This window comes from Perca fluviatilis, chromosome 3 (assembly GCF_010015445.1).
Source record: "Perca fluviatilis chromosome 3, GENO_Pfluv_1.0, whole genome shotgun sequence".
Classification (NCBI taxonomy): domain Eukaryota; kingdom Metazoa; phylum Chordata; class Actinopteri; order Perciformes; family Percidae; genus Perca; species Perca fluviatilis.
In genome coordinates this window covers 30,573,802-30,585,578 of record NC_053114.1, presented here as the reverse complement: position 1 = coordinate 30,585,578, position 11,777 = coordinate 30,573,802, and the positions used below count along the sequence as shown (strand labels likewise).

At 41.1% G+C, this 11,777-nt stretch overlaps 1 protein-coding gene across 3 annotated transcripts; it reads right to left on the bottom strand.

Moving 5' to 3' along the window:
- Nucleotides 1–1,372: 1,372 nt before the first annotated feature.
- ppm1g (protein phosphatase, Mg2+/Mn2+ dependent, 1G) lies at nucleotides 1,373–10,945 on the bottom strand. 3 transcript variants are annotated; one of them, XM_039794787.1, is made up of 14 exons: nucleotides 10,745–10,945; nucleotides 10,324–10,460; nucleotides 9,780–9,849; nucleotides 9,338–9,423; nucleotides 8,931–9,060; nucleotides 7,827–7,938; nucleotides 7,021–7,220; nucleotides 6,511–6,692; nucleotides 5,134–5,265; nucleotides 4,502–4,604; nucleotides 3,828–3,959; nucleotides 3,468–3,597; nucleotides 3,043–3,145; nucleotides 1,373–2,221 (listed from the first exon to the last, which is right to left on the bottom strand). In XM_039794787.1, exons 2-14 carry the CDS (start codon nucleotides 10,432–10,434, stop codon nucleotides 2,024–2,026), a joined length of 1,689 nt encoding a protein of 562 aa, XP_039650721.1. In that variant the 5' UTR covers nucleotides 10,435–10,460; nucleotides 10,745–10,945; the 3' UTR covers nucleotides 1,373–2,023. The 3 variants fall into 3 exon arrangements, with proteins under 3 accessions (XP_039650721.1, XP_039650720.1, XP_039650722.1); XM_039794786.1 differs by having other exon boundaries at nucleotides 10,762–10,944; XM_039794788.1 differs by lacking the exon at nucleotides 10,745–10,945 and adding an exon at nucleotides 10,646–10,667.
- Between the last annotated feature and the right edge of the window lie 832 nt (nucleotides 10,946–11,777).

The window sequence follows — 11,777 nt, the reverse complement described above, 5'->3', positions numbered from 1 at the left end:
AAGTATGCCTGATAAATAAGTTTTGGTTGATTCAACTTATATAAAACATACATCAAATCCACTAAAAAACTATTTCACAATAAAAAAAAACTTCTCTAAAACCGGATTAAAAAGCTGATGCCGCTATGGTCGTTTTTAAAGAAACACAGGATTACGGTTGTCTCATTATTTAAAAAAATGTATTTGTATGTACTTACATACTGGTGTCAAAAGAGTATGCACCAAAAATGTCACATGACTCACAATTACAAAGAAAAAGCATTTTCTTTTCTTCAATTATAAGTATTGAAAAAACTATGTACAGAAATAAGGGCATGGTGACAAGATAGTACACTAGAAACAAATTTACGGTCACAATATGGTTTAAATGATGCTTCTGCAAAAAAATGAAAATAAATTCATACACTGCCTTGGTGCTCTGAACTTCAAATTGTATTTCCACCCAAAAAGTAACCTTGTGCATCCTCTCCACTGCCCAGCATCAGGGAGTTTTCAGAGCGTGCTCACAAAATGACTTCTCGCTGTTTTTTCTTTTAATAACTGCCAATAACTAATACATCAAAAATGAAAAGTTAAACACTTGAGTGGAAATACTTAGTTTACTTAAAACACATGTCCTAGAGATGATCTTAAAAAGATGTTACATTGGAAACGGGGGACAGACAGGAAAAGCAAATGGGGTGGAGACGAGCTGTGTGTGGAGGGCCAGTCCAGAGCTTTAATCATCCCGTCTCTCTGGATTGACACAGAGACATAAAAGGCAGCGAGTGTTTTATGTCTCGTCTCTCTACGAGTTTCCCTGCTATCAGATCTTACAGATGAAAAGTACACTAGCTCCCAAAACCCTGGCATCTCTTCTCAGTCAGGAAATGTACAGATTTTGATCAAGACTAGACACCAAGCAGGGATGAAAAAGAAGGATGATGGTGATTGGGCTGTTATGTGACCAGCAAGACTGGGGAAAAAAAAAGAAAAAACCCTTATCCTCACTTGTGAATGGGTGATTATATATATATATATATATATATATATATATATATATAATAATATATATATATATATATATATATATATACTGGACTAGTGCCCCAAATCCTTGGGCCCCTCTTACTAGAGTCTAACTGTCACTCACACAAACTGCCCCATTCAAACTCAGGGTGGGGGTATGGGAGAGGAACCTGACACAGGTAAGCAACTCATTCAGTGCCACACTGGACTAGCATGTGCACCCTACTGCTTCTTGAATCTTCAATTTGGGCTACAAAAGACAATATCCTCCTCTCATTCAATCACTTTTTCTACAGTTAACCTTTTACGCAATGCAAATCTATCGGCAGCCATTTTGGTTCCCTTCTCTGGGTCTAGTCAATGATTAGGAAATAATGATGGTTTTAATGGCACTTTGAGATACAATGAATGCCTTGTTATTTGGACACAACACACAGAAAGCATTGTGCAATTTCATATTGGAAAAGTAACATGCACATCATATATATTGCAAAACTGCAATGAAAATGCACGTGTCACGCTGTAAAATGTGAACAGCAATCAGACACAGGTCAACATGAGAGCTATCCTCAAACTTCCACTAAAACATAATTGTGAAACGGTCATGTGGATAAAGATTTTAATGACAGAGTGCAGTGCATGTCCGGTAGACCGGTTCGCGCTGCATCTGCCTTCTAGTTACGAAAACTTAGAAAACGATGTGCTATTCAGCATGCCTGTGAATCTGCTGCTTCTGAATTTAAGAAGTAAAAGTGTGTCCAGCTTCTTTCCAGCGAGACCGAACGAAAAGAAACAACTGGAGGGGGTGTTAAAGTAATCTGCCTAAAACCGAGGAAAAAAAAAAAAAACTATACTGATGATCTTAGTTCAGGTCTTCGAGCATATGTGTAGGAATTGTAATTTCTGTTTACGGATGTCTGTGAGGTAAGGATTACATTTAGAACAGAATGCGTCTCTGGTGTATCTGGTGTAGCCCGGGACCAGCTGCTCCCTCTGGGACAGTTTCTCTTTGCCTTTAGTCACTTTTAGCCTTTTTGCTGTCGTTTCCGTTCTCCTCCGGCTTGGCTCCTTCTGCCTCCTCCGGGTGCTTCCTCTTCTTCGTGTCGTCTGGCTGATGGGACGGGTGTGGCCGGAGCGTGACGATGATGCAGGTCATGTTGTCACATCCTGTCCCGTCTCCAGATGTGTCGGGGGCCAAACAGTGGTCCAACAGCTGCGAGGAGGACATATGGGATTTGAAATTAAAGATGCATGAACATATTTAATCATGGGAGGTACCATGTTCAATGTTTGGGATTCAACTGGAATTTAAATTCGTTTGACACACACACACACACACACACACACACACACACACACACACACACACACACACACACACACACACACACACACACACACACACACACACACACACACACACACACACACACACACACACACACACACACACACACACACACACACACACACACACACACACACACACACACACACACACACACACACACACACACACGTCAAGAGTGACGGGGCTGACAAGATTCTAAGTCAATAACATTGTTTACGGTCGACAGTCGGCCTAAATATAATTTGACAGTATGTTAAGCTAACTATCCAGCCACGTCATTGTCCCCAAATCAATATCAAGTGTTAAACATATTAACATGTATTTTGAGACCGATGTTAGAAGTTCAGTAACCATCAAAAATATTGATGACAAACTGATACCTATATTAGGTTTTTTTATTCTCGTTTTAGTTTATTCATAACTGTCACCTACCAGCGGTGGATTGGAGGCTGCGGACACACCGGTCATCAACAAGTAAAATGCGTTTTTTACTTCACTCTTTTGGGCTATTCTCTGCTCCTTAATTATTCAAACAGCTTTCATACTTAATTACTGTTAAATTGGAATAAAAACAAATTTTTCTGAAACTGCAGATTTTAATGTGACATGTAACCGATTCCTCGATGTGGTTACAGAAACTCTGACCAACTGATATATGTACAAATATTAAGTGCGTCTCTCACCTCTTCCACTATGCATGAAAGGACTCTGACTTTGCCATTCTCGTCTGGTTTGTTGATCCTCTCGCTGATGAAGTCCACCACCTCCTGACTGCTCAACACATTCCTGCACACAACACATATTCAATTTCATTTATAGTATCAAATCAAGAGTTCTCTCAAGACACTTTACAGATAGAGTAGGTCTTGACCACACTATAATTTACAAAGACCCAACAATTCCAATAATAATAATAATAATAATAATAATAATAATAATAATAATGCAGCTCAACAAGTAAATGACGAATCCAAAAAATAAATAAAAATAAATAAACAACCTCACATGCATTAACATGGTAACTGGCATAGTGAAATCTACAGTTAATCATGCATCCTGATCAATGTTCAATTACGGGGCTAATCTACCAATGGCCACTCAAACTCACCAGATGCCGTCGCAAGCAATGACCATGAAGTCGTGGTCCCCGTTAAGCGTCAGAACTTTGACGTCTGGCATAGCAGAAATCATCTGCTCCTCTGGAGGCAGAGCCTTGTTCCTCTTATAGAAGTGGTCACCTGAGAGTCCGAGTCCAAGTTAGAAGCTTGTTAAGAGACATTTATTCTGCTTACAGGAGGTGGTCATCAAAATGTGCAAACATTTTAAAATTGTCAATTTAAACCCCCCCCAAAAAATAAAAAAAATAAAAACTAGTATCGACCTGAGTTGCTATTGGGGTTAATTTTGATGCAACAAATATGAGTGCTTACAAGACAACCGTAAAAGTCGCACACAAAGTCAGCCATACCAATAGCTCTGGAGAGGTTCAGTCCACCGTTGACCCGTCCATCCATGGTCACTTTCCCTCCTGCGTTTTTAATGCGAGCTAGTTCCAGCTCGTCCTCTGGCTTGTGGTCGTACGACATGTCGACAGCTTTGCCTGCAGCATCACAGCAAGAGAGCGCTTACATTTAATACATTACTGCAAAGCCTCTTAGATCTGCCACTTAAATTTCAGTGGCAACCATGCAAGAGCAAAACACCTTGACAAAACGACTAGATCACCTAATTGTGGATTTTTGTTGTTGTTGTTGTTGTAATAAACACTTTGAAAGTCATTTGATCAGATTTCAAGTGACATGAAAAACACTGAGCTCTTCCTGTCATTGGAGTTGGTACCTAAAAACTACTTAGATTGATCAAATGCTTAGGTGTATTTATATTAACTCACAGCATGCACTCCCAGGTGGTTCAGGTGCAATACTGTAACATCCTGCGTCTTTTTTCATGGCATGAAGTCATTTTACAACCAGCCTGTTTAATAAAGTCAGTACACAAGCTTTGTGTACCAGCATATTACTGTAATTGCTTGTTAACGGAAACAGCAGTGCTGTTTGCACAACAACAATATATAATCAATGTATTCTTTTGGTATGCTAAACTTCTATCAAGGTACATAGGCACCTAATGGTTTGGACCTACCACGCTCAGACACCACACAGCGAGAGTCTCCAGCATTGGCCACAATCAGCTGTTTTCCTCGGATCAGAGCAACGACAGCTGTGGTGCCGCTGTCCGAGCCAGGCTGCGAATGCATAAACATGGGAGACGTGACACACCGTTAAAATCTCCATGAAATTTTACACCAACATTAAGAGACCAACTCCCTTTTTCCATAAAATAAAATCTGAATCCTTTGTAAAATTCACCCCATGACTGAAATGAACTACTTAAAAGCTACCAGACATTTTTCTGCAGAGAAAAGAATTCCAAGCAGCCACCAAAGCTTCTTCTATTTACACAAGAAGTCAAAACAAACATCTGTGATCGGTCAGCTGCACCAGAGCAGACACTTTACCTAAAACCTAAATCACACTGAATGAAGTTAGAGTAACCTGGAAGCCAAAACCGTTATAATGACAATTATGTATTTTTTTCAGCTCCACCCTCAATACATTTTGCACTGCAATTCATCTTTCACGCAACAGCTAAAAAGAAGATTCAGAAGTCAAGGCAGCCCATAGCCCTGACATTCGGCACGATGGGTTGCCTGTCCTGCATGTAGGAACTTGTATTACTTGCATTAGATTAGTTTCAATCTTCTTTGTACACACCTCCTCCTTGCCATCCATTCCAGGTAGGCACATTTCCTCCTCTTCTTCATCTTCAGAGTCTTCCTCTCCCTCCTCTGTATCCTCCTCTTCCTCCATCTCACTACTGTCACCCTCTTCCTCTTCGCTGCCATCCTAATTAAAAAGAATAAAAAAATAAAAATGGTTACAATGCCACCATTACAATTAGGGCTGAACGATTTTTGAAAATAATCTAATTGCGATTTATTTAAAAAATATTGCGATTGCGATTCGATATGCGATTATTTTTTAAGCTCTTTGTCTTCTGTATTAGTCAACAAAAACTAGCAATAAATCATTGTATAGTATGAACTTCACAAGATTAGATAGATTAAACAAGCTGTTCTTTCCTGGAGGCCAGGCCTGTATGTGATGGTGAAATTAGGTGATGCGTGAATTTATATGAATGACCTCTTTTATTTAACTACTTCAATCCCAGTAGTATATTGAGCACTGACCAAGCCTGGTGGAAACATTCATATGAAAGTCAGAAATAAATCACACTAAAGTGCAGATTGCAGAAATATAAAAACAAATGTGGCTTTACAACACTTAGTAGTATTTAGATTATTTAATTATTATTTACATAGACATATGTAAACATGTGGATTGCATTTTTTAAACACTGTCTTTGAACTTTACTAGACAGTTAAATAAGTAAAATATATACATCGGTGTATTTTCTTTAACAGCACACAGAGAGGAGCTGCCTCCAGCCCCTCCCTCCCTCATGAAGTTGCTGCGTGTCATGACAGCGTGCGACGCTGCACTAGCTCAGAGAGTCTATCGTTAGCTTAGTAGTAGCATGCTGGTGTTGCCGTGGGATTAGCTAACTGTACTAATAAAACCGTTGAAACACCGTGTACCACGCTGCTGTGACAGCTCGAACGTCATTTATCAGAGTCTGGTTGTTACCCCTCTCCGCGGCGGTCTCCCGCTCCATATCTTTATAATGGAGCTAACCGGAGCTAACCGCTAATCAGAGCTAATCGTTGCTAACCGAAGCCTTCAGTTCTGCGTGCCTGTATTCATTAACTGCATGTGTAACTGGAGCCCGACTAAAAACCCTTACAAGTTTTAAACTACAACTCAGAGTTGTTTGAATGACAGAAATCTGCTCAAGGTACGGCGTACCGTTAGCGTGCTAAGTTGATGCTTTCTCTGCGGACTACGGAGTGCGGACTGATTTGCTCTCGTGAGTCACGTGACCAAATCGCAGCCTTTGCGATTAGGAAATCGCGTTTTAACATATCGCGATATTATCGCAAATGCAATTAATCGTTCAGCCCTAATTACAATGCTTTCTTTCTTTTCAAGTTAAGCCAAATAGGATGGTTTATTCTGGTCTCCTGTTCCCACCTCTTCATCACTGCCCTCCTCCTCTTCTCCCTCCTCGGACTCCTCGCTGTCGTCAAAAAACCTAGACTTGGAATCTCCAGCAGCATTGGAGGACAAAGAGGAGCAGGAGGGACCTGCGTCTCCCTCTGCTTTACCAGCCTTTTCTTCTCCATTGGAGCTTCCTGACTCTCCGCAGTCAGCTGCTGTAGAGGGAGAAACGAGGGCAACATGAGGTGTTGGACAAGAGGAATAGAGAGCGAAAATAAGTGGAGAGTAAAGGAGAGGACGTTGTGCCCAGATTACTGATTTCATGTAGGCTACTCATCAAGCTATTTCTTTAAGGTTATGAACGCAACAGTACAATTCTAAAGATACATTTACAGTGTTTGAGCAGGCAGACCCTTTCCCATAAAACGATACTCATTTCAAAATTTTTAATTAGTTAGTAATTAGAACATTACCACGTTTTTTTTTTTAAATCAAAGTTTTTTCATGTCATCTTGTTAAGACTCCTGACTCCCAGCTCCATACCTGCACCACTGCCTTCACCTCCTCCTGTTCTCCGACAGGCTCGCAGCTTCGACCCGCATGCCGCTCCTTCGCCTTCTTTCACCTTCCCATTGCTCGCCTCCTCTGCCTCTCCATTTACCCCCTCCTTCTGTCCTTCCCCATCTTCCCCTTTGTCTTCCGAAGCCTCAGGGTGCGAGCAGGACGCCTTCTTAGCAGCCGCACTAAGAACAAAAGACAAATAGGAAATAAAGGAGGAGCCAACCACATGAGTCTTAAACTGCTGTTTTACACAACAATTAAAGAAACCTGGACTCACCGAGTCACTAAAACTATGAAAGAGGTTTCTAGTTGGCTGAATATAAATGAAAATGTCCCCAAAAGAAGTCTTCAATTGTTTTTATTAATGTCCACAAATTCCATTTTCACTGAGTTCAAACAAACAAAGTACATACTAACTTGAACAAAGCTTAAAATATAAAAAAATAAATATATAAATAAAAGTTGCCATGTAATGCTATCATTTCTTCCATAATGTGATATTATTCCTATTCAAAACAGATTGTTGAGACGAGACATCATACAGCAAGGTTATCAGTTGTATGTGTCGGCCAATGGGCTATTAGTTATGGATCGCCAGAAAGACAGGACTGTTACTAAATCTGGGATTACTGCATGGGTTGACTTGCATGAGGACACCCCTGCATCATTTTCCATGAAGTTCAAGTCCCCCATTTCACAGGCTCTTTAAAGTGCAAAATACTTCTTCATTCCCAAATAAGTGTTAGTCCTTGTATGAAAAGTCAAAATGAAAAAGTGTGTTAGCCTACCTGAGGGCAGCTGCATGCTTGACAGCATTAAGGTTCTGACCATAGCGTACCAGCAGCTCCTCTATGGTCATTGTGGCTTCCTCATGGAGCAAACTTGCCTCCTCGGTGTCCACTGAAAGAAGGGCAAAAACATTGAACCACTTCGATGTTGTCATTACGTTAGTGATGCTGCCCGTCGGCCCGATGCGGGTAAGCTTACTAGTAGAAAATATTAAGGGTTCGGTCGGGTGGGTCAAAAGGCGACAAAGCAGCGTTCCGAGTAAGTCAACCATAATTTACAGAAAATTGCATGCAATTGTTTACCTTCCACCGTCTCCTAACAAGTCGGGTTGGTGCAGGTATTAAAAAACTCAAGCAAAAAGTAGTACTGTATGGGAACATCTTGCTTGTGCTAAGTTGCATTTGAAGCTCTTTTTTCTGCTAAGTTTGTGGCTTTCACAACAGAGAGCTATGTGACAATAGCCTCTTTCCAACCAAGTAGTTACAGGAACGTAGTTCTAGGAACCGTCCACTTCTAAACAGTTCTAACTACTCTCCCCCAAAACCGTTTTTCCATTTGCATTCACACTGGCCAAGTGGCCATAGGAACTGACCTTTTGTTATTATAACACAGCCATCTAACAACCACTATAGACATACCATGATGAGTACTGGTGGGGTAAATCAGCGGTCCTACAAACAGAGTATGACAGGCAGACACACAGCTGACAACCTCGCAGCTAAACTGATTGATGCGATGGAGCCTTGGGGAGTGGGAAAGTGACAATGTACGCAAAATCGTGGCTGCTAATTCTCCCGGGTGAACCGGGACACAGTTGGCTGCTTGTGGGTTAATAGTTAATAATCGGTTAACGAGGGTCTTCTTCTTGGTCAGAAAAAAAAACAAAATTCTAAATTTTTATCCCTAATGTCTTGTATTTGTCGTACTCTAATGGTCTGTTTTATCATCCATGCCCTTGATTGTGGTACTTTCCTTTAATAATTATGGACATAATTCTCTCAATCCTCCGTTACCATTCAACATGAATGAGCTTTGTTATGTGTTCCTTACAACTTCCACACCAAAAATTACTACATAACTTTCATAGTTAGGGGTGTACTCACAATCGTCCTCCTCTGCCACCTTTTCAGCGGGCGGCTCCTCTGTGGGCCGTCCAGCAATCTGGATCAGCTCCTTAATGACATCCTCTCTGATCATTCTACGGTCGATGGCCAAGAAGGCATCCTCCAGAGCCTGGAAACATCATGCAAAAGGGTCTGTCAGTAAAAGTCAAGCGACACGGTTTAATATTGGGTTCAAGATTGATGAGATTCATGTTGCGTTCAGAGTGTTTTGAATGTGCCAATACTGTACTGAGGAAAAATGGTGACCACACTTATAATATATTGCCTCTAATCCCACCTAATTTGTAACTATGCTACAGTCGAGCAGCCGGCCTCTGGCCATGAAGACGTCTGCTCTGTGAAACTTATTTAAGACAGGTCACGCCGTGGCTTCGACGGCTTCTCACCTTTTGCAGTTTGCCATCTTTGTAGGTCTTCTGCTCCTTGATGATGTCAGGAAGGTACTTGGAACAGTACAGCGCCACCTCTTCACCTAAATGGGAACAGTATACACATAAGTATTCATGTTGTATCCATAGCACTCACAGAGGCATGTAAAACAAAAAGGGGAAAACCTCGGAAACACGTCACAAAAATGGGCGTGTTGTGATCCAAACATCAAAAAGGGAGTTAACATGTGTGTCTCTGACTGCTGGGTGTGATGCTACACATAAGTTTGGGAGAAACTGTTGTTTTTAGAAAAATATTTGGGGGTAGTGTGTTGTGCACTGCCAATATTAGGATTAGGAAAATACTGTTAGTTAGTAGTTAAGTGTTTAAATGCTGTGAACTCCACAATGCATTCTGCAAAACAATATAAACAGAAGACAGCATGTGTATGTGTGTTACCTCCATGTCCATCATACACAGAAAACATGGCAGTCTCCTCATCAAACTCTGGGATACAATTGTGAGCGTCCTGTGGCACAACAAAGGAAAAAAATGCACATTACAATCCAGACAACGTGACATTTTACAAATTGGTACAAATCATAGAAATCAGAAGGGATAAGATGACCAAAAAAGGGAGACCTCTACGCATTATCTTGACAGACAGACAATTCATTCAAACAGCGTCAATTGCATGATCTTGAATGTTGTGGGAGAGGGATTACAATGTAACCCAGCATACCAAAAACACCCCGAGGATGAATTATGGATTTCTTCCACCACTGCAGCTGATGCTCAGGTAAAGCTAGTTTCGGAGTGTGTGAACGAACTGTGTACTGTGGAAAGATACGAACCCTCCCCACACAAACAAACCTACAGCGAGAAACGCCTCACATCCCTTTGTCCCGCCATTTACAACTCAAGATAATTTTTTTCCCTTCGTTGTGTTCACGAAGCGAACAACATGGTTGTCTTTGATCCGATCAATAATTTTCCGCCTCACCTCCATGGAGACGCGCCAGCCCTGCATGGCAGAGAAACCGTAGCTCATGTTGCTGTTGCCGCCATCGGAAGAGGTCTTGGTCGTGTTAGGTTGCGACAGATAAGCCCCCATTGTCGTCGGTTTCTATGGCTTTACACCTGGGGAGAAGACGATACGGAGGAAACAAACATCACAATTTAGCTTGCACATGAAGAGACACACGTAAAACCCAGTGCATTTGTCACACTTCCAACTGCGTTAACCAGATTGGCTAGTAGTTGCTAGCTAGCTAACGTTAGCAACACCACAACAAAAAGTAGACGCATGAGCTAGCTAACATCACCATGCTAAAAGCGAGCGAACCCGGCTAAACTTCCAGCCATAACCTCTGCCCCCGCCATGCAAGCGGCTGCGCAGTTGTAGAGATAGATCAACACTCAACTCAGACGGTAAATGTACCTATTCTGACAGAGCGGGATGATGAGCTGGTACACGGGTTCCAAGAGAGAGAGAGCTTCACATAGAAAAGATTGCACGTGTGGAAGCAAAAGCCGCTATCAACCTCTATGCTACCAACACAGACAGACCGCAGAAGGAAGCAGGAGCTGTGAAGGAAGTGAGCACGCGCGCATGTCCCTTTCGTTCAGAATTCGTTCGAACAAGGGGGCGTGCCCAAAACGTACGTCACACGTCATGATGTCACTTTTTTAAATCAATGAACAGTTAGGTTCCTGTCATTATATTGTTTTCTATGTATGTATTTATTTATTTTTTCTCATTATGTATTAAGTGCCAATTTCAATTTTATATATACATATTTTTTATTTTTATTTTACTGCTATTTATCTTTTACTTTATCAAAGATTTGTGCTGTTCCCTGAATTTTATCTCTGTATATGATGCCGTATTGTTCAGAAAATGTATAACTTGTTTGTAAAGTTTTGCAAATAAAAAAAAATGAACAGTTAGGTTCCTGTTGTGTTGCACACTTAAAGCACTGAAATAAAATCTCAAACTGTGGGATTAATGTTCATGTTACGTTCTGTTTCAGGGATGTTATGAAGTACTACTGCACATTCAAAATATTTAGAATATTTCTAGTTTGTTGCACTGATTCTTACTCTCAAATGTTACATGCTTTGTGGGTGCAAAAAGAAGCCAAATGTTGCTGCATATCATGTGTAGACTACACCATAAACATTTCATGTAAATCATATGATGTTTGTCACATAAGGCTGACTTGCTGTTGCCAGCTGGTGGCGCTATGACCATGACTCAATATGGGCATGTAGATATCTCCAGATCTGGACTCTTATGATGCATATGACATTTCAGGCAGATTGGACAATGTAAAGTGAAGTTACAACAGCTTCCTGTGTTATGGCGAAATGCACAAAATGGTGATCCACGCCACGCCAACGACGAAAATACAAAAGCTTTGTAATTTGGCATCGTGAAAGTCTTGACGTGCTGCT

Excerpts from the sequence above, each read along its gene's own strand:
- ppm1g (XM_039794787.1), bottom strand. The coding sequence starts at position 10,434 with ATGGGGGCTTATCTGTCGCAACCTAACACGACCAAGACCTCTTCCGAT. Across the intron at positions 9,850-10,323 it reads GCTGGCGCGTCTCCATGGAG|GACGCTCACAATTGTATCCC; the intron begins GTGAGGCGGAAA and ends GTTGTGCCACAG. Across the intron at positions 4,605-5,133 it reads GAATGGATGGCAAGGAGGAG|CCTGGCTCGGACAGCGGCAC; the intron begins GTGTGTACAAAG and ends ATGCATTCGCAG.